At 41.7% G+C, this 23,370-nt stretch overlaps 1 protein-coding gene across 5 annotated transcripts in view; it reads right to left on the bottom strand.

Moving 5' to 3' along the window:
- LOC139746040 (uncharacterized) overlaps window positions 1-21,448 on the bottom strand; it is a 304,925-nt gene extending 283,477 nt beyond the window's left edge. For all 5 annotated transcript variants that reach the window (XM_071656858.1, XM_071656854.1, XM_071656856.1 and 2 more), the window contains exons 1-2: window positions 21,231-21,448; window positions 10,096-10,426 (exon numbers count right to left, since the gene is read on the bottom strand). In XM_071656858.1, the coding sequence (XP_071512959.1) occupies window positions 10,096-10,426; window positions 21,231-21,433 (534 nt within the window). In that variant the 5' untranslated portion in view covers window positions 21,434-21,448. The remainder of the gene's footprint in view (window positions 1-10,095; window positions 10,427-21,230) is intronic.
- Window positions 21,449-23,370: the final 1,922 nt, after the last annotated feature.

Here is a 23,370-nt window from a genome sequence, read left to right as displayed (position 1 = left end):
CCCATGACAAAGTAATAAAAAAGAAAGCAGGGCACAGGAGCTCCTTGAAGATATACTTAAAATCTTTCACTGTGGCTGGAGGGTATGCACCCTGAGATTTTTTTCTGTCCACCTTCTCATCCTGAATACTTCCAAACATATTCATACACCCAAGCCTAAGCCTTCAAGGAGGATGAGCAATCCTCCTGTTCCATCTTTTAGAAATCAGAATGCAAGAAAAGGAGAATTTCCAGCAAATCACCCACCCACCAACCCCCAAATTAGTTGCATTCTACAATATGCAGGAATAAGGGTAAAATTCTTTTGCCCTCACCCCACATATATCTATCCCCACAGATTTTTTTTTTTTTTTTTTTTTTGCTTTGTCTGTCTCCCGCGTTTGCGAGGTAGCGCAAGGAAACAGACAAAAAAAATGGCCTAACCCACCCCCATACACATGTATATACACACACGTCCACACACGCAAATATACATACCTATATATCTCAATGTACACATATATATACATACACAGACACATACATATATACCCATGCACACAGTTCACACTGTCTGCCTTTATTCATTCCCAATGCCACCTCACTACACATGGAATACCATCCCCCTCCCCCCTCATGTGTGCGGGGTAGTGCTAGGAAAAGACAACAAAGGCCTCATTCGTTCACACTCAGTCTCTAGCTGTCATGCAATAATGCCCGAAACCACAGCTCCCTTTCCACATCCAGGCCCCACACAGCTTTCCATGGTTTACCCCAGATGCTTCACATGCCCTGATTCAATCCACTGACAGCACGTCAACCCCGGTATACCACATCGATCCAATTCACTCTATTCCTTGTCCGCCTTTCACCCTCCTGCATGTTCAGGCCCCGATCACTCAAAATCTTTTTCACTCCATCTTTCCACCTCCAATTTGGTCTCCCACTTCTCCTTGTTCCCTCCACCTCCGACACATATATCCTCTTGGTTAATCTTTCCTCACTCATTCTCTCCATGTGCCCAAACCATTTCAAAACACCCTCTTCTGCTCTTTCAACAATGCTCTTTTTATTTCCACACATCTCTCTTACCCTTACATTACTTACTCGATCAAACCACCTCACACCACACATTGTCCTCAAACATCTCATTTCCAGCACATCCACCCTCCTGCGCACAACTCTATCCATAGCCCATGCCTCGCAACCATACAACATTGTTGGAACCACTATTCCTTCAAACATACCCATTTTTGCTTTCCGAGATAATGTTCTCGACTTCCACACATTCTTCAAGGCTCCCAGGATTTTCGCCCCCTCCCCCACCCTATGATTCACTTACGCTTCCATGGTTCCATCCGCTGCCAGATCCACTCCCAGATATCTAAAACACTTTACTTCCTCCAGTTTTTCTCCATTCAAACTTACCTCCCAATTGACTTGACCCTCAACCCTACTGTACCTAATAACCTTGCTCTTATTCACATTTACTCTTAACTTTCTTCTTTCACACACTTTACCAAACTCAGTCACCAGCTTCTGCAGTTTCTCACATGAATCAGCCACCAGCGCTGTATCATCTGCAAACAACAACTGACTCACTTCCCAAGCTCTCTCATCCACAACAGACTTCATTCTTGCCCCTCTTTCCAAAACTCTTGCATTCACCTCCCTAACAACCCCATCCATAAACAAATTAAACAACCATGGAGACATCACACACTCCTGCCGCAAACCTACATTCACAGATATATAACTCAAAAAAAACAAACATTCATAAGTAATTTGGGTGAGAGGTGTTGAGTTAATGGGGGATGATGGATAATGTGCTAAATGACAGAGATACAGATGGGTGAATGAGCTGAGAGAAGGGGATGTCAGATCATTTCTTGGTGGAGAAGAGTGTGAAAGTTGATGGTGGGTGAAGGAAAAGAGGATATGGTGTATGAAAAATAGAAATTATAAAGATGAGTAAGTAAGAAAGACGGACAAAAAATGAACAAGTCTAGAAAAGTGGCATGCTTGAAAAGATAGCATGAGAATGAGTAAAGAATGGTGAGACTAGTGGAAGAGGAGTGTAAGGTAGTTTGGGAAGCAGTGCTTAAATGTAGAATGAAATGTGCAGAATGCAAAAGTTTGATTGTAGACCTATGAGTAAAAACAGTGACAGCTAGAATATGAAAGTAATTCAATATTGAAACAAAAATGGGTAATGTATGGAAAGCACCTGCAGGAATGAAGTGTGAGTGCTTGGAGAGCACTGAGAAGAAATCAGAAGGAGGTTGAGATAAAGAAATGAAAGGTGAACAGGGCACATGAGACAAATGGAAAGAGCATTACTGAACTTCATGGAGAACAGACAAATGCTTTGGAAGTGAAGAGTAAATACAGCACAAGAGAATTTATTGACATGACAGAGGAGAGTGTATAGGGCACTGGTAGTAAAGAATATATCAAAATGAGATGAAAAGATTAATCTGAAGGACTACTGAATGATTTTGACAATGGTGTCTGTTTTAAATAGTGAATGCTTGTCCGCTTTTGTACTATTTTCATACAATAAACTTACACATAAATTTCTCAATGTTTGTGCAATTAGGTGTACTGTGTATGAACCTGCATCACATAGATGTCATGACAAATGTTAAAAATGAGTTTGGTAAATGGTGGGCAGAGATTCATGAACATATCCCCATCGAGTACAGGCCACAGCACTAGACTACATACATAATACTTATATTTATCTATCTATCTATGTCTATACTTGAGCACCATTTTCCATATCAGCGACATAGCACTAATAAAAAGATAAAGAATGGCCCATACACTCATATACACATTATTCTATATATTTATTTTGCTTTGTCGCTGTCTCCCGTGTTTGCAAGGTAGCGCAAGGAAACAGACGAAAGAAATGGCCCAACCCAACCCCACACACATGTATATACATACAAGTCCACACACGCAAATATACATACCCATACATCTCAATGTACACATATATATACACACACAGACATATACACATATACACATGTACATAATTCATACTGTCTGCCTTTATTTATTCCCATCGCCACCTCGCCACACATGGAATAACATCCCCTCCCCCCTCATGTATGCGAGGTGGCGCTAGGAAAAGACAACAAAGGCCCCATTCGTTCACACTCAGTCTCTAGCTGTCATGTAATAATGCCCGAAACCACAGCTCCCTTTCCACATCCAGGCCCCACAGAACTTTCCATTGTTTACCTCAGACGCTTCACATGCCCTGATTCAATCCATTGACAGCACATTAACCCCGGTATACCACATCGTTCCAATTCACTCTATTCCTTGCCCGCCTTTCACCCTCCTGCATGTTCAGGCCCCGATCACTCAAAATCTTTTTCACTCCATCTTTCCACCTCCAATTTGGTCTCCCACTTCTCCTCGTTCCCTCCACCTCTGACACATATATCCTCTTGGTCAATCTTGCCTCACTCATTCCCTCCATGTGACCAAACTATTTCAAAACACCCTCTTCTGCTCTCTCAGCCACGCTCTTTTTATTTCCACACATCTCTCTTACCCTTACATTACTTACTTGATCAAACCACCTCACAACACATATTGTCCTCAAACATTTCATTTCCAGCACATCCACCCTCCTGCGCACAACTCTATCCATAGCCCACGCCTCGCAACCATACAACATTGTTGGAACCACTATTCCTTCAAACATACCCATTTTTGCTTTCCGAGATAATGTTCTCGACTTCCACACATTCTTCAAGGCTCTGTGGAAGGTATTAAGAATATATGGTGTGGGAGGCAAGTTGTTAGAAGCAGTGAAAAGTTTTTATCGAGGATGTAATGCATGTGTACGTGTAGGAAGAGAGGAAAGTGATTGGTTCTCAGTGAATGTAGGTTTGCGGCAGGGGTGTGTGATGTCTCCATGGTTGTTTAATTTGTTTATGGATGGGGTTGTTAGGGAGGTGAATGCAAGAGTTTTGGAAAGAGGGGCAAGTATGAAGTCTGTTGGGGATGAGAGAGCTTGGGAAGTGAGTCAGTTGTTGTTCACTGATGATACAGCACTGGTGGCTGATTCGTGTGAGAAACTGCAGAAGCTGGTGACTGAGTTTGGTAAAGTGTGTGAAAGAAGAAAGTTAAGAGTAAATGTGAATAAGAGCAAGGTTATTAGGTACAGTAGGGTTGAGGGTCAAGTCAATTGGGAGGTAAGTTTGAATGGAGAAAAACTGGAGGAAGTAAAGTGTTTTAGATATCTGGGAGTGGATCTGGCAGCGGATGGAACCATGGAAGCGGAAGTGGATCATAGGGTGGGGGAGGGGGCGAAAATCCTGGGAGCCTTGAAAAATGTGTGGAAGTCGAGAACATTATCTCGGAAAGCAAAAATGGGTATGTTTGTATGTTTGAAGGAATGGTGGTTCCAACAATGTTGTATGGTTGCGAGGCGTGGGCTATGTATAGAGTTGTGCGCAGGAGGATGGATGTGCTGGAAATGAGATGTTTGAGGACAATGTGTGGTGTGAGGTGGTTTGATCGAGTAAGTAACGTAAGGGTAAGAGAGATGTGTAGCAATAAAAAGAGCGTGGTTGAGAGAGCAGAAGAGGGTGTTTTGAAATGGTTTGGGCACATGGAGAGAATGAGTGAGGAAAGATTGACCAAGAGGATATATGTGTCGGAGGTGGAGGGAACGAGAAGTGGGAGACCAAATTGGAGGTGGAAAGATGGAGTGAAAAAGATTTTGTGTGATCGGGGCCTGAACATGCAGGAGGGTGAAAGGAGGGCAAGGAATAGAGTGAATTGGATCGATGTGGTATACCGGGGTTGACGTGCTGTCAGTGGATTGAATCAGGGCATGTGAAGCGTCTGGGGTAAACCATGGAAAGCTGTGTAGGTATGTATATTTGCGTGTGTGGACGTATGTATATACATGTGTATGGGGGTGGGTTGGGCCATTTCTTCCGTCTGTTTCCTTGCACTACCTCGCAAACGCGGGAGACAGCGACAAAGCAAAAAAAAAAAAAATATATACACAAACAAATACATATATAAACATGAATATATTCACATTTGGTCGCCTTCATCCATTCTCTGTGCCACCCGACCCCATGGGAAACGGCATTGCCACCCCTTGCGTTGATGAGGTAGAGCCAGGAAACAGATGAAGAAAAGCCACATCCGCTCACACTCATTCTCTAGCTTTCATGTGTAATGCACTGACACCACAGCCCCCTATCCATCTGAGCCCAAAAAACCTATCCATGGTTTACCTTGGACATGTCACAATCCCTGGTGCAGTCTATTGACTGTACATCCACCCCAGTATACCACGTCACTCCAATTCACTCTATTCCATGTGCACCTTTCACCATCCAGCATGTTCAGGCCCCAATCACTCAAACTCTTTTTTACTCCATCCTTCCCATCTCCAATTTGGTTTCCTGCTTCATCCTTATTCCCTCAACCTCTGACACATATATTCTCTTTGTTAATATTTCCTTACTCATTCTTTCCAAATGTCCAAACCATTTCAATATAACCTCTTGTGCTCTTTCAAGCACACTCATATCATTACCACATCTCTTTTACCCTTTCATTACTTACTCGATCAAAACCACCTCACACCACATACTTTCCTCAAACATTTCATTTCCAATACATCCACCCTCCACTGTACAACTCTACCTACCTAAAGCCCATGCCTCGCAACCATATAATATTGGTGGAACTATTATTCCTTCAAACATACCCATTTTTACTCTTTGAGATAATGTTCTCTCCTTCAACACATTCTTCATCACTCCCAGAACCTTCGCCCCCTCCTTCACCCTGTGACTCACTTCCGCTTCCATGGTTCCATTCACTGCCAAATCCGCTCCAAGATATCTAAAACACTTCTCTTCCAGCATTTCTCTTTTCAGACTTACATTCCAACTAACTTACTCCTCTACCCTGCTGAACCTAATAACCTTGCTCTTATTCACATTCACTTTCAACTTTCTCCTTTCACACACTTTTCCAAACTCAGTCACCAACTTCTGCAGTTTCTCACTTGAATCAGCCACCAGTGCTGTACCATCAGCGAACAACAACTGACTTACTTCCCAGGCCCTCTCATCCCCAACAGACTGCATACTCACCCCTCTCTCAAGAATTCTTGCATTTACATCCCTAACCATCCCATCCATAAACAAATTAAACAAACATGGGGAAATCACATATCACTGCTGTAGACCAACTTCACTAGGAACTAATCACTCTCCTCTCTTCGTACACTTACACATGCCTTACATCCTAAATAAAAACTTCTCACTGCTTCTAGCAGCTTACCTCCCACACCATATATTCTTAATACTTTCCACAAAGCATCTCTATACATCCATCATATGCCTTCTCCAGATCCATAATCAATTTGTTTTTCTTAGTATTTCTCACACACATTCTTCAAAGCAAACACTTCATCCACACATCCTTTACCACTTCTGAAACCACACTGCTCTTCCCCAAACTAATGCTCTGTACATGCCTTCACTGTCTCAATTAATACCTTCCCATACAATTTTCCAGGTATACTCGACGAACTTATGTCTCTGTAGTTTGAACACTCACCTTTTATCCCCTTTGCCTTTGTACAATGGCACTGTGCATGCATTCTGCCAATCCTCAGTCACTTCACCATGATCCATACATACAATGCATATCCTTACCAACCAATCAACAACACAGTCACCCCCTTTCTTAATAAATTCAACAGCAATATCATCCATTCCTGCCACCTTGCTGCATTTCATCTGCAAGGCTTTCACCAACTCTTCCCTCTTTACCAAACCATTCTTCCTGAATCTTTTACTTCACACTTCACTCTGACCAAAACTCCCTACATCTACCACTCTACCATCAAACACAACCACTCTACAATCAAACACATTAAACAGTCTTTCAAAATACTCAATCCATTTCCTCCTCACTACCTGCTATCACTTCCCCCCTTGCCCCCTTCACCAATGTTTCCATTTGTTTTCTTTTCTTACACATTTCATTTACCTCCTTCCAAAACATCTTTTTATTCTCCCTAAAGTTTAATGATACTCTCTCACCCCAACTCTCATTTGCACTCTTTTTCAACCCTTGCACCTTCCCTCTTGATCTCCTGTAGCTTTCTCTTATACATCTGCAAATCATTTGCACTCCTTCCTTGTAAGTATCATCCAAATGCCTCTCTGTTTGCTTTCACTAACAACTTTACTTCTTCATCCTACCACTCACTACCCTTTCCAATCTGCCCACCTCCAGCCTTTCTCATGCCACATGCATCTCTTACACATCCCATCACTGCTTCCCTATATACATCCCATTCCTCACCCACTCTCCTTACTTCATTTGTTCTCACCTTTTGCCATTCTACATTCAATCTTTCCTGGTATTTCATCACACAAGTCTCATTTCCAAGCTCATTTACTCTAACCACTCTCTTCTCTACACTATCTCCTCTTTTTGAAAACCTCCACCAATCTTCAGCTTTGTCTCTACAAGAGTGTTCAGACATCCCACCAGCTGCCCCTCTCAGCACTTTTACATCCAAAAGTCTCTCTTTTATATGCCTATCAATCAATACATAATCTAATAAAGCACTCTGACCATCTTTCCTTCTCACATATGTATACTTATGTATATCTCTCTTTTTCTTCTGTTTCCCTTTTAGAAAGTTAAAATACAAGGAGGGGAGGGTTTCTAGCCCCCTGCTCCCATTACAAGCTTGCAAGGCATGAGCTATAGAGAGGGCTGTGCAGAGGTGGGTGGATGTATTGGAAATGAGATGTTTGAGGACAATATGTGGTTTGAGTTGGTTTGATTGAGCAAGTAATGAAATGGTTAGAGAGATGTGTGGTAAAAAAAAGAGTATGGTTGAGAGAGCAGAAGAGAGTGTATTGAAATGGTTTTGTCACATGGAGAGAATGAGTGACAAAAAGGGGAGAAAAAGATTTTGAGCGATCAGGGCCTGAACATGCAGGAGGGTGAAAGGCGTGCAAGGAATAGAGTGAAATGGAACGATGTGGTATACTGGGTTCAATGTGCTGTCAATGGATTGAACCAGGACATGTGAAGCGTCTGGGGTAAACCATGGAAAGCTCTGTGGAGCCTGGATGGGGAAAGGAAGCTGTGGTTTCGGTGCATTATGCAAGACAGATAGAGACTGAGTGTGAACGAATGTGGCCTTTCTTGTCCTTTCCTAGCACTACCTTGTATGCATGTGGGGGGAGGGGGTTGTCATTTCATGTGTAGCAGGGTGGCGACGGGAATGAATAAAGGCAGCAAGTGAATTATCTACATACGTATATATGTATATGTCTGTGTATGTATGTATATGTATACGCTGAAATGTATAGGTATGTATATGTGTGTGTGTGGATGTATATGTATATACATGTGTATGTGGGTGGGTTGGGCCATTCTTTCGTCTGTTTCCATGCACTACGTCGCTAACGCGAGAGACAGCGACAAAGTATAATAAAAGAAAAAAAATGATCTCTTTTTAAACCCGGCATTCCTAATCACAATCTTTTTTTCAACATACAAATCCACAAGATCTTCAACATTGCCATTCACAATAATGAATACCCTATACACACCAGTTATACACTGAACTGCCACATTACTCATGTTCACATTCAAATCACCCATCACCAATGCCCAGTCTCGTGCACCGAAAACTGCTGACATACTCCATCAGCTGCTTCCAAAACGCTTGCCTCTCATGATATTTTTTTCCTCATGACTAGGTGCATAATCACCCATTTCTTGCAAGCCACTTTCAGTTTTACCCAAATCACTCTAGAATTTACTTCCTTACACTGTCACACACTCCCACAACTGCTTCAGGAGAAGCATTACTCCTTCCTTAGCTCTTGTCCTCTCACCAACCCCTGACTCTAATCCCAAAACATTTCCAAACCATTCTTCCCCTTTACCCTTGTGCTTCATTCATTCAGAGCCAGAACATCCAGAATTCTTTCCTTAAACATACAACCTATCTCTCCTTTATTCTCATCTTGGTTACATCCACACACACATTCAGACAACCCAATCTGAGCCTTAGAGGAGAATAAGCACTCCCCACTTGACTCTTTCTTCTGTTTCTTCTTTTAGAAACTGAATTACAAGAAGTGGATTTTTTTCATACACATGAGCCATTTCCCACGTGAGTGAGGTAGCACCAAGAGCAGATGACAGAACCTTTAAGGTTAAATACCTCACTTGGCTCCTTGCTCTGTCTCTTCTTTTGCGAAGTAATACAGAAAGGGAGGATTTCAATTTCTAAAAGAAGAAACAGAAGGACCCAGGCAGGGAGTGCTTATCCTACTCGAAGACTCATACTGGAGTGTCTGAATGTGTGTGGATGTAACCAAGATGAGAAGAAAGGAAAGACAGGTAGAATGTTTGACTAAAGAAATTGGATGTTCTATGCATGTTATGTGTATGTGAATGGATGTCTTTCTTCATCTATTCCCTGGCACTACCTTGCTAACGCGGGACACGACAATAAAGTATAAAATCATATATAAATATCCTCTCTGCCAACCTTGCCTCACTCATTCTCTCCACATGTCCAAACCATTTAAGCATACCCTCTTCAGCTCTCTCAATCACACTCTTTTTACTACCACACCTTTTTCTTACACTTTCACTGCTTACTTGATCAAATCACCTCCCATTACATATCATCCTACAACATTTTATATCCAACACATCCACCCTCATCTGCACATCCTAACCTATTGCCCATTCCTCACATCCATACAACATTGTTGGGACTACTATACTTTCAGACATACCCATTTTCACCCTCCCACATAATGACCTCCCTTCCCACACATTCTTCAATGCTCCAAAACCTTTGCCAACTCACCCATCCTATGACTCACTTCTGCTTCCATAATTCCATCATCATAATAATCCTACATAATTTCCCAAGAAAAATTTCATAGGGAATAAACAATAACTGATAGACTAAAAAACACAGACACACAAATGGTATGTAGAAACTAAAAAAGCTTGTCATTTGTATGAAGAGAAACATAAAGAGTATTGTCACAGAAGAGAATACACCAACCTCTGATTGTATACTGTTTCCTGGTGTGTGACAATTATGAGTGGAGTCAACCACAGCCACTGTTGCTTGTTCCTGGGGGAGCTCTTCCTCGACACCATTTTTCTTAATATCCTCTTCTGATTCGGTCTCTTCCTCTCTAGTACCTGGATCTAGCTTGTCAACAACTACACATTCAGGTCTTGAAGACTTATCTGGACTTGATTTCTGCCTAGGCTGTATCCCACTACCACGACCTTCAGCAGAGGGGTCATCTTCATCTGACCAACCAGGACCATGATAGGCACCTGACGCATCAAAGCTTCCACCTTTTTCATCTGTATTTTCTGTAGCCCTGAAAGATACACAATAATCCTTAGATATAAGTATATAAAGATACAATTATCTAAATTAACTATACAACCCCAGGACCTCTTTTATGGGGTTCCTGCTTCTACAAGGATGTGCTATCAAAGCAAGGAGATAATGGATGCCTTTCCAGCAAAAAGTGTTTCAATGAGTCTGTACTCCTTTTCATCTACTAAAAATGAAAGAGCCTTGGTGAAGGTAACTTTTCTCTCATGGTGTGACCACATGCAGGTGGAATCCAGTAACACATAAATACAGGTAAGCCTTAATCATGAAAATTCTCAATTCTATTTTTCTATTCAGCAAATATATAAATTACCAGTCATTCTACAAATTTTTAGACAATAAGTTTTTTCACAAAATGACTACACAAATTGCAAACTGGCAGCTAAGTACTGGTGTAGCTGGGAGAGGTGACAAGGAAGCCAAGGCTGATGGCACTTTAGGTAGAGGCTCATGTTCCTAACATGTAAATATCATAATCTAACTCGTAAATATAGACTATAATTTACAGGAGCTTTTATTCATACATTAGGGATGGACCTATTAAAGAAAATTTCTTTTCATGCTTGTTCACCGTTTCCAACATTAGCAAGGTACCACCAGGATCAGACAAGGAAAAGGCCCCACTCCCTACTTGCCATGTGTAATGGACCAAAACTAAAGGCCCCATCTACAACCAAGCCCCAAAGGCCTTTCGTGGTTTCCCAGCTGCTTCATGTGCTCTAGTTCGGTCCAGTGATAGCATGTTGATACCTGCATACCACATTGCTCCAATTCACTCAATCCCGTACATGCCATTCACCATCTTGCATGTGCAAGATCTGAGCATCTTATCCACTCCACCTTTCCATCTCCAATCTGATTTTCCCTCTCTCCTCATTCCCCCTATTTCAGACAAATATCCTCTTTGTCAACCTCTCCTTACTCATTCTCACCATATCTCCAAACCATTTCAGCATCTCTCTTCAGTTCTCTCAACTATACTCTCCTTATTACCACACAACTCTCTTCCCCTATCATAATTCAATCAACCCTCCTCACACTACATATTTTCCTCAAGCATCTCACTTCCAACACAACCATGCATTTCCATATAATCTCAACCATATTCCAAGCCTTGCACGAATCCATCCATTGGGATTACCATATTTTTAAACATAACCATTTTTTGCCCTCTTTCACTGTGACCTCTCTTTCTAAATATTCCTAAATGCTCTCACAACTTTTGCCCTGCATCCACCCTATGACTCACTTACCTCCACTTGCATGGTTCAATTCAATGTAAACATACCCAGGTATCTAATCTTAACACTTTACTTCCTCCAATTTTTCTCCATTGAAACTCACACCATAGGTAACCTGTCACTTTGCACTGCTAAACCAAATAACTGTGCTCTAATTCGTATTTACTCTCAACTTTCTCCTCTCAAATACACTCCCAAACTCAGACATCAACTTCTGCAGTTTCTCATTCGAATCTGCCACCAATTCCATGACATCAGCAAATAACAAATGGCTCAATTTCCAGGTCCCCTCACCCCCAACTGACTGCATACCTGTAACTCTCTCCAAGACCCTTCCATTTACCTCACTCTAGACCCTATGCAGAAACAAACAGCCATGGCAACATCATACACCCCTACAACAGGCCCAGCTTCACCTGGAACTCCTCACCCTCCTGTCTACCAACTTACTCTCTTCATAAAAACTCCTGTCTGCTTCTAAAAGCTTTCCTCCCTTTAGGGAAATGCATACAAGAAATACAGGAGAATGCAATTTTATATTTATTTATTCATTTTGCTTTGTCACTGTCTCCCGCGTTTGCGAGGTAGCGCAAGGAAACAGACGAAAGAAATGGCACAACCCACCCCCATACACAATGTACACACACACACACGCAAATATACATACCTATACATCTCAATTTTTTTTTTTTTTTTTTTTTGCTTTGTCGCTGTCTCCTGCGTTTGCGAGGTAGCGCAAGGAAACAGACAAAAGAAATGGCCCAACCCACCCCAATACACATGTATATACATACGTCCACACACGCAAATATACATACCTACACAGCTTTCCATGGTTTACCCCAGACGCTTCACATGCCCCGATTCAATCCACTGACAGCACGTCAACCCCGGTATACCACATCGCTCCAATTCACTCTATTCCTTGCCCTCCTTTCACCCTCCTGCATGTTCAGGCCCCGATCACACAAAATCTTTTTCACTCCATCTTTCCACCTCCAATTTGGTCTCCCTCTTCTCCTCGTTCCCTCCACCTCCGACACATATATCCTCTTGGTCAATCTTTCCTCACTCATTCTCTCCATGTGCCCAAACCATTTCAAAACACCCTATTCTGCTCTCTCAACCACGCTCTTTTTATTTCCACACGTCTCTCTTACCCATACGTTACTTACTCGATCAAACCACCTCACACCACACATTGTCCTCAAACATCTCATTTCCAGCACATCCATCCTCCTGCGCACAACTCTATCCATAGCCCACGCCTCGCAACCATACAACATTGTTGGAACCACTATTCCTTCAAACATACCCATTTTTGCTTTCCGAGATAATGTTCTCGACTTCCACACATTCTTCAAGGCTCCCAGAATTTTCGCCCCCTCCCCCACCCTATGATCCACTTCCGCTTCCATGGTTCCATCCGCTGCCAGATCCACTCCCAGATATCTAAAACACTTCACTTCCTCCAGTTTTTCTCCATTCAAACTTACCTCTCAATTGACTTGACCCTCAACCCTATTGTACCTAATAACCTTGCTCTTATTCACATTTATTCTTAACTTTCTTCTTTCACACACTTTACAACTTACCAAACAAAATTACCATTTATAACCCTTAGAGAGAGAGAATACTTTCCACATGTTTCCATCACATCATATAAAGCAACTAAGAGGGGCAGGAGTGAGGGGCAGAAAATCCTCCCCTTCTTTTCGAATTTCTAAATGTTAGAAAAGGAGCCAAGTGAAGAGTGCTCATCCTACTCAGAGGCTCTGACATGGGTGGTGAAATGAGCATTGATGTAATCCGGATGAGACGCAGCGAGGTACAGGTAGCACGTCTGAGGAACGAAACTAGGATGCTCTTCCTCTGAGTGAAACAAAGTTCAAGGGATAGGGGGAAAAAATGGTATGGGACAGGCTTTGTGGTAAAATCTGAAGTAAATGTCCACATGAGAACTAATGAAGGGGAAGTACTTTTGCTGCAGAAGGAGTTGTGGGCATGCTTGAAAGCATTACAAAAAGAGCCCCAAACTGAAGTAGATATAAATGAATGAGGATTACTGGAGGTGGATGATTCTTAGTCCTGTACGTAGCCATAAGAAGTCCGATGAAGAGAAGCGAGTGTTTTGGGACCAGGTGAAGCAGTGCGTCAACAGTAGATGTAAGAGACCAAGTATTACAGAGGGGTGACTTGAAAAAGTGGATAAAGTAGAACTTGAGAGTATAACTGGGGATAAAGGGATATTCAGTGAGGTGAACAGATTCAGTGAACAGTTCGTGAAGTAACCTGCTGAAAAACAATAGGTGAATGGAAATACCTGGTTTAAAAAGAGGGACATAATAAGTACACATAATCCCTGAGGATTAGGGAGAGAGAATACTTCCCACATATTGCCACGTCTCGTAGAAGGTGACTAATGGGGGTAGGAGTGGGGGGTTGGAAACCCCCCCTCCTTTTATTTCAATTTCTAAAAAAGGAAACAAAAGAAGGAGTCAAGCAGTGAGTGCTCATCCTCCTCATAGGCACAGATTGGGGTGTATGAATGTGTGTGGATGTAACCAAGATGAAAAGAAAGGAGAGATAGGTAGTATGTTTAAGGAAAGAAACCTGGATGATCTGACTTTTAGTGAATTGAAGCTCTAGGGTAGAGGGGAAGAATGGTTTGGAAAAGTCTTGGGTGTAAAGTCAGGAGTTGGTGAGAGGTCAAAGTCTAAGGAAGGAGTAGCACTACTCCAGAAGCAGGAGTTGTTGGAGTGTGTGATAGTGTAAGAAAGTAAATTCTAGACTGATGTGGGTAAAACTTAAAGTGGATAGAGAGATATGGGTGATTATTGGTGCTTATGCACCTGGTCATGAGAAGAAAGATCATGAGAGGCAAGGGTTTTGGAAGCAGATGAGTGAGTGTGTTAGCAGCTTTGGTGCACAAAACTGGGTATTAGTGATGGGTGACTCAAATGCAAAGGTGGGTAATGTGGCAGTTGAGGGTATAACTGGTGTACATGGGGTATTCAGTGTTGTGAATGGAAATGGTGAAGAGCTTGTGGACTTATTTGCTGAAAAAAGATTGGTGACTGGGAATACCTGGTTTAAAAAGATAAATATTCATAAGTATACATATGTGAATAGGAGAGACGGTCAAAGGGCATTATCAGATTATGTGCTAATTGATAGGTATGTAAAAGAGAGACTTTCGGATATCAAGGAGCTGAGAGGAGCAGCTGGCGGGATGTCTGATCACTATTTTGTGAAGGCGAAGGTGAAGATCTGTGGAGGTTTTCAAAAGAAAAGAGAATGTTGGGAAGAAGAGAGTAGTGAGAATAAGAGAGCCTGGAAAGGAGACTTGTATGAGGAAGTACCAGGAGAGATTGAGTGTAGAATTGCAAAAGGTGACAGCAAATGATGAGAGGGGAGTGGATGAGGAATGGGATGCATTTAGGGAAGCAGTGATGGCATGTGCAAAAGATGCATGTGGCATGAGGAAGGTGGGAGGTACGCAGATTAAAAAGAGCAGTGAGTGGTAGGATGAAGAAGTAAAGCTGTCAGTGAAAGAGAAATGAGGGGTGTTTGGACGATACTAACAAGGAAGGAGTACAAATGACTGGGAGACGTATAAAGGAAAGTGGCATGAGGCCAAGAGAAAGGGGCAAGAGTTGAAAAAGAGGGCTAACGAGAGTAGGGGGTGAGAGTACCATTAAATTCTAGGGAGAATAAAAAGATGTTCTGAAAGTTGGTAAATAATGGGTGTAAGACACTGAAGGATTGCTGAATGTGTTTGATGATAAGAGTGGCAGATGTAAGGTGTTTTGGTTGGGGTGGTGTGCAAAGAGAGGGTCAGGAAGAATGGTTTGGTGAGCAGAGAAGAGGTAGTTAAAGCTTTGCATTGGAAGATGAAAGCCGGCAAGGCAGTGGGTTTGGATGGTATTGCTGTGGAATTTATAAAAAAAAAAAAAAAAAGGGGGAGATGACTGTGTTGTTGATTGGTTGGCAAAAATATCAGAGTATGTATGGATCATGGTGAAGTGCCTAAGGATTGGCAGAATGCATGCATAGTGCCAATGTACAAAGGCAAAGGGGATAAAGGCGAGTGTTCAAATTGCAGAGGTATAAGTTTGTTGAGTATTCCTGGGAAATTATATGGGAGGGTATTGATTAAGAGGTTAAAGGTATGTATAGAGCATCAGATTGGGGAAGAGCAGTGTCGTTTCAGAAGTGGTGGAGGATGTGTGGATCAGGTGTTTGCTTTAAAGAATGTATGTGAGAAATGCTTAGAAAAACAGATGGATTTGTATGTAGCATTTATGGATCTGGAGAGGGCATATGATAGGATGGATAGAGATGCTTTGTGAAAGGTTTTAAGAATATATGGTGTCGGAGGTAAGTTGCTAGAAGCAGTGAAAAGTTTTTATCAAGGCTGTAATGCATAAGTACGAGTAGGAAGAGAGGAAAGTGATTGGTTCTCAGTGAATGTAGGTTTGCGGCAGGGGTGCGTGATGTCTCCATGGATGTTTGATTTGTTTATGGATGGGGTGGTTAGGGAGGTGAATGCAAGAGTTTTGCAGAGGGGCAAGTATGCAGTCTGTTGTGGATGAGTGGGCTTGGGAAGCGAGTCAGTTGTTGTTCACTGATGATACAGTGCTGGTGGCTGATTCGGGTGAGAAACTGCAGAAGTTGGTGACTGAGTTTGGTAAAGTGTGTGAAAAAAGAAAGTTGAGAGTAAATGTGAATAAGAGCAAGGTTATTAGGTTCGGTAGGGTTGAGGGAAAAGTTAATTGTGATGTAAGTCTGAATGGAGAAAAATTGGAGGAAGTGAAGTGTTTTAGATACCTGGGAGTGGACTTAGCAGCAAATGGAACCATGGAAGCAGAAGTAAGTCACAGGATGGGGTAAGGAGTGAAGGTTCTAGGAGCAATTAAGAATGTGTGGAATGAGAGAACTTCATCTCGGACAGCAAAAATGGGTATGTTTGAAGGAATAGTAGTTCCAACAATATCATGTGGTTGCGAGGCATTAGCTATAGATGGGGTTGTACAGTGGAGGGTGGATGTGCTGGAAATGAAATGTTTGATGACAATATGTGGTGTGAGGTGCTTTGATTGAGAAAATAATGAAAGGGTAAGAGAGATGTTAGGTAATAAAAAGTGTGCTCGAGACAGCAGAAGGTGCGTTGAAATGGTTTGGACATGTGGAGAGAATGAGAGAGGAAAGGTTGACATAGACAATATATGTGTCAGAGGGAGAGGGAACAAGAAGTGGGAGACCAAATTTTAGATGGATGGATAGAGTGAAAAAGATTTTGAGCGATTGGGGCCTAACCATAGAGGAGGGCGAGAGGCATGCAAGGAATAGAGTGAATTGAACAATGTGGTATACTGGGGTCAACTTGCTGTCAATGGACTGAACCAGCGCATGTGAAACATCTGAGGTAAACCATGGAAAGCTCTATGAGGCCTGGATGTGGATAGCAATCTGTGATTTTGGCGCATTACATATGACAGCTAGGGACTAAGTGTGAATGAAGGAGGCTTTTTTTTGTCTGGTTTCTTGGCACTACCTTCCTGAGGCAAGGGGTAGCCATGCTGTTTCCAGTGGGGCTAAATGTTACCAGCAATGGATGAAGGCAAGCAAGTATGAATATGTACAAGTGTATATACGTATATGTCTATGTATGTGAATGACAGAGGAGAAAGAATACTTCCCATGTATTCCCTGCGTGTCGTAGAAGGCAACTAGAAGGGGAGGGAGCTGGGAATCCTTCCCTCCCATTTTATACTTTCCAAAAGAAGGAACAGAGAAGGGGGCCATGTGAGGACAGTCCCTCTAGGGTTTAGTCCTCTGTTCTTAACACTACCTCGCTAATGTGGGAAATGGCAAGCATGTATGAAAAAATAAATGGGAGGATGGGCCGTTCTCTATCTGTTTCCTGGTGCTACCTCACTGATGCGAGAAAGGGCAATCAAGTATAATAAATAAAATAAATAAGTCCACCTGTGGTAGGAAAGATGGTAAGCAGGCATAACTGAAAGTAAGTTCTACTTAAGTATGCAAATGAGAGACTTTTGGATGTGAATATGCTGTGAAGGAAACTGATGGAAAGTTTGATCACTATGAGGTGTACCTGGTGGAGATAAGGGTGAATATTTGTATGGGCTTTTGGAAAGACAAAATGTTATGGGTAAGAATAGGGTGGTAATAGTAATTCAGCTTGGAAAATGGGCTTGTATGCAGATATAACAGGACAAGTTAAGTATGCAATGGCAAAAGTATAGAGTACATAATTATAAGCTAGGGCAGCAGATGAGGAATGGAAGGTGTTTAAAGAAGTAGAGTTGGCATGTGCAAGAGAAATGAGCGGTATGCAGAAGGATTGATGGTAGGAGAAAGAGGGTAATGAAAGGTGGGATGATAAAACTTAAGCCGATAATGCATGAGCAAAGAGAGGAGTACAAGTTGTACTTACAAGGGAGGAGTGGAAGTAATTGGGATGAGTTCACGATAAAACAGCAAGAAGAAGATGCAGAGGTTGAAATATACAGCAAGAGATGAGGTGAGTGAGTATAAATACACTTCAGAGAGACTAAGAAATGTGAGGAAAACGAGAGAACAAATAGGAACTTCATTGAGGTGGGGCATACAGGGAAGTGACAACAGGCAATGATGAGGTGAAGAGGAGACAGAGGAAGTACTATGAATGATTGCTGAATGTGTCTGATGATAGGGTGGCAGATATAGGGTGTTCAGGTTGAGTTGGTATGAGAAATGAGTCATGAAAAGTGGTTTGGTGAAAAAAGATGAGGTAAAAGTCTTGTGTAGGATGAAATGTGGAAAGGTGGCTGGAACTGACAGTTTTGCAGTTGAATTTCTTAAGGGGTGATTGTGTTGTTTACTGGTTAGTTAGGATTTTCATTAAGTGCATGGGTTATGATGAGGTGCCTTAGGATTGACAAAATGCCTGTATAGTGCTCCAGCATAAAGGCAAGTGGGATAAAAACAAGAGTTCAAACTGAAGAGGTATGACTTTGTTCAATGTACCTGGTATGTTGTATGGAAGACTGGTGATTGAGAGGATGGTGGAATACAAAGAACATCAAACTGAGGAAAAACAATGAGGTTTCAGTAAAGACAGAGGACGTGCGGATCAAGTGTGTGCTTTGAAAACAAGCATGTGAGAAAACTTTTAAAAGAAACAGAGAGATTTGTAACTGGCAGTTATGGATCTTGAGAGAACACATGATAAGGCTAATAAAGAAGTTCTGAGGAAGGTGCTATGGCATGGCAGGTAAGCCCCTAGAAGCAGTGAGGAATTTTTACCAAAAGAGTAAAGCATGTGTATAGGTACATTGAGAAGGTGAGTGATTCCAGATAAAGGTGGGTCTGCAGCAAGGGGTGTGATACCATCATGGATGTCTACTTTGTTCAAGGATGTGGTGGTGAAAGAGGTGGATGCAGAAGTATTGGAGAGAAGGGCAAGTTTGCTAGTGACACAGTGCTGATGGCAGATTCATGTGAGAAACTAAAAGAGCTGGTGACTGGGTTTAGGAGAAAGTGAGCAAGAAAAAAAGCAAATGTAAATGTGAATAAAAGGAAGATTAATATTAAGGTTAAACAGTGAAAAGGGACAGGTTGTCTAGAGTTTTAACTTGAACGAAAAGAACTTGAATGAAATGAAATGTTTCAGATATCTGGAAGTGGATAAGGCAGTGAATGGACCCACGGTAGCTGACATGATCCATACAGTGTTTTAGATACCTGGAAGTGGATATGGCAGTGAATGGGCTCATGGTAGCTGACATGATTCATACAATGTGAAGTCTTTCAGATACCTGTGAGTGGATAAGGCAGAGAATGGAACCAAGGTAGCTGACATCCATATGGTATCTTAGACATCTAGGAGTGCATACGGAAGTGAACAGACTCATGGTAGCTGACATGATTCATACAGTGTGAAGTGTTTCAGATACCTGTGAGTGGATATGGCAGTGAATGGAACCATGGTAGCTGATATGATCCACATGGTTAATGAAAGGGATAAGGTCTGAGCTGCACTGAGCAATGTGTGGAAAGAGAGGTCATGTCTGTAAGGGAAAAGATGAATGTCTGATGGTATAGAAGTCCCATCATTTCTGTCTGGATGCAAAGTATGGGCCTTAAACAAAAATGTAAAGAATAGAGTGAATGTGTTGGAAATTAATGCTTTAGAGATTAAATTGTGTAAGGAGGGATGATCAAATAAAAAATTATGGGGTTAGAGAGAGGTGTGGTAGCAAGATTACTTATGATGTAGCTGAGGAAGAGGCAACGAAATTTTCCAGACATATGGAAAGGATAAATGAGGAAAGGGTGACTGTGAAGATATAGATATAAGAACTAGATGGAACAATGATAAAGGGGAAACAAAAGAATAGTTGCTCCATTTATATGAAGAACTGATTTGTTCTTGTATGGAGTACTGCTCTCACATCTGGGGTGGTTCTAGCTCTGCATCCTTACTTGAAACAGTTCAGTCAAAAGTGGTCCAACTTATAAAATCCATTGGGCTAACTTCAGAACTTGACCCAATTGTCCTACACCACAGTGTTGGTTCACCACCCTTCTCCTATAAGTATTACTGAGGTTTTTGCTCCCACGAGCTGGTTCTTTGTGTGCTCTCACCAATTGCTAGGCCACATGGTCCTTAGAAATCTCCAGTGTCCCATGATAACTGTATGGCCACTGGCAACTCAAAAGCGGGCTGTTCTGATAACTGTTCCTTTCACTAGAACTCAAAACTTTGGAACTAACTAGTTTCTCATATCTTTCCCAATAACAATGACATGGCATATTTTAAAAACAGGTTTTTCACTTCCTCTAAAATCTGTAAAGAGAGAGAGAGAGAGAGAGAGAGAGAGAGAGAGAGAGAGAGAGAGAAGAGAGAGAGAGAGAGATGAATAATAGTGACAACCTTCACAATGATATCCAATAAATATCAAACAATCTCAAAATTAAAGGATTCAATGATAAAGATATCAATAACTTTGTTACTCCAAAGAGCAATTGCATGGTTTTCATATTCAAGCAGTTTGCTGTGAAAAAAGAATTTACAGTTTAACTATGAATATATAATATACAGCTGATGTGAATAAAAATTTTACAATGATATCCTGATCATGATATATAAGTCATCTACAGTCCCACTAATTTGAACCATCATGAGCAACTACAGATCATAATTAAAGTCTAAATGAGAAGTAAAAATCATATTCAAATGAAAAGGCTAAGTTACCAGACTAGAGCTGCACAAGGTTACACTGGTAGTGAGAAGTTGCTTCTGATGAGGCTTTATCAAAGGGAGTACAATCTTGTCTGACAATGTCTCATTTACAAGAGTCCATCATTTCCCTGCTACTGGAAGTGTTGCAGCCAGGGAGCTGCAAGAGCTCCAGGATATCACTAGGACCATAACTTGAAAGAGAATCCAGAGACAATTATAAATAAAGTAAAAAGTAAATGAAATGTTGCATCGAACAGCTCCCTAACATAATCATAAAATTGTTCACTTACCACTCAGGTAAGTTATCCTCATCCCAAGACTTTCGTAGGTGGCCCTCCTTTTCATCCCATGGTGGGCGAGAATTACGTGATGAAACAGGGACTCCCCGGCCAGTCCCTCGCCCCGATCCATCATCCCAGTCACCTTCCAGACCATTTTCTCGTTCACGCCAGCCACAGCGAGGTCCTATGTGGAGAATGTATAATCCAAACATGCCATCTAACCTTATGGTAACAAACAGCGGTTGAAAAATCTGAGTATCTTATCTATCTGAAATGCAATATACAGAAAATCGTCATCCACTTTTTATACAAAGAGGTGTTTTCATCTCATTTTCTCAATAAAATATCTACACATGAATGTGCTGAAATCATTAACATCTTTCTTATATGTAGGATAAGTAATATTCATCTTCCTTCTCCTTCCATTATTGATGTCTTGCATACACAGCTATGTCTTAAAAAGATCTGCACCAAAGATACAAAAAAAAGCTATAGCATTTATTCAAAATCATTAAGTATAATATATCTATTTCTTTTGCTTTGTCACTGTCTCCCGCGTTAGCGAGGTAGCGCAAGGAAACAGACAAAAGAAGGGCCCAACCCACCCACATACACATGTATATACATACATGTCTACACACGCAAATATACAAACCTATACATCTCAACGTACACCTATATATACACAAACAAACATATACATATATACACATGTACATAATTCATACTGTCTGCCTTTATTCATTCCCATTGCCACCCCGCTACACATGAAATAACAACCCCCTCCCCAGTCATGTGTGTGAGGTAGCGCTAGAAAAAGACAACAAAGGCCCCATTCGTTCACACTCAGTCTCTAGCTGTCATGTAATAATGCACCGAAACCACAGATCCCTTTCCACAAGCAGGCCCCACACAACTTTCCATGGTTTACCCCAGACGCTTCACATGCCCTGGTTCAATCCATTGACAGCATGTTGACCCCAGTACACCACATCGTTCCAAGTCACTCTATTCCTTGCACGCCTTTCACCCTCCTACATGTTCAGGCCCCAATCACTCAAAATCTTTTTCACTCCATCTTTCCACCTCCAATTTCGTCTCCCACTTCTCCTCGTTCCCTCCACCTCTGACACATGCATCCTCTTGGTCAATCTTTCCTCACTCATTCTCTCCATGTAACCAAACCATTTCAAAACACCCTCCTCTGCTCTCTCAACCACACTCTTTTTATTTCCACACATCTCTCTTACCCTATAATTACTTACTCGATCAAACCACCTCACACCACACATTGTCCTCAAGCATCTCATTTCCAGCAAATCCACCCTCCTCCGCACAACTCTATCCATAGCCCACGCCTCGTAACCATACAACATTGTTGGAACCACTATTCCTTCAAACATACCCATTTTTGCTTACCGAGATAATGTTCTCGACTTCCAAACATTCTTCAAGGCTCCCAGAATTTTCGCCCCCTCCCCCACCAAATGATTCACTTCCGCTTACATGGTTCCATCCGCTGCCAGATCCACTCCCAGATATCTAAAACACTTTACTTCCTCCAGTTTTTCTCCATTCAAACTTACTTCCCAATTAACTTGACTCTCAATCCTACTATACCTAATAACCTTGCTCTTATTCACATTAACTCTCAGCTTTCTTCTTTCACACACTTTACCAAACTCAGTCACCAGCTTCTGCAGTTTCTCACATGAATCAGCCAACAGTGCTGTATCATCAGCGAACAACAACTGACTCACTTCCCACGCACTCTCATCCACAACAGACTCCATACTTGCCCCTCTTTCCAAAACTCTTGCATTCACCTCCCTGACAACCCGATCCATAAACAAATTAAACAACCATGGAGACATCACACACCCCTGCCACAAACCTACATTCACTGAGAACCAATCACTTTCCTCTCTTCCTACATGTACACATGCCTTACATCCTCGATAAACACTTTTCACTGCTTCTAACAACTTGCCTCCCACACCATATGTTCTCAATACCTTCCACAGAGCATCTCTATCTACTCTATCATATGCCTTCTCCAGATCCATAAATGCTACATACAAATCAATTTCTTTTTATATATTCTTTTTCTTTCAAACTATTCGCCATTTCCCGCATCAGCAAGGTAGCG

The sequence above is a fragment of the Panulirus ornatus genome, chromosome 63, assembly GCF_036320965.1.
Source record: "Panulirus ornatus isolate Po-2019 chromosome 63, ASM3632096v1, whole genome shotgun sequence".
NCBI classification, from domain to species: Eukaryota; Metazoa; Arthropoda; class Malacostraca; order Decapoda; family Palinuridae; genus Panulirus; species Panulirus ornatus.
The sequence above is the reverse complement of the archived record's forward strand: the minus strand, read 5'-3'. Positions and strand labels throughout refer to the sequence as shown.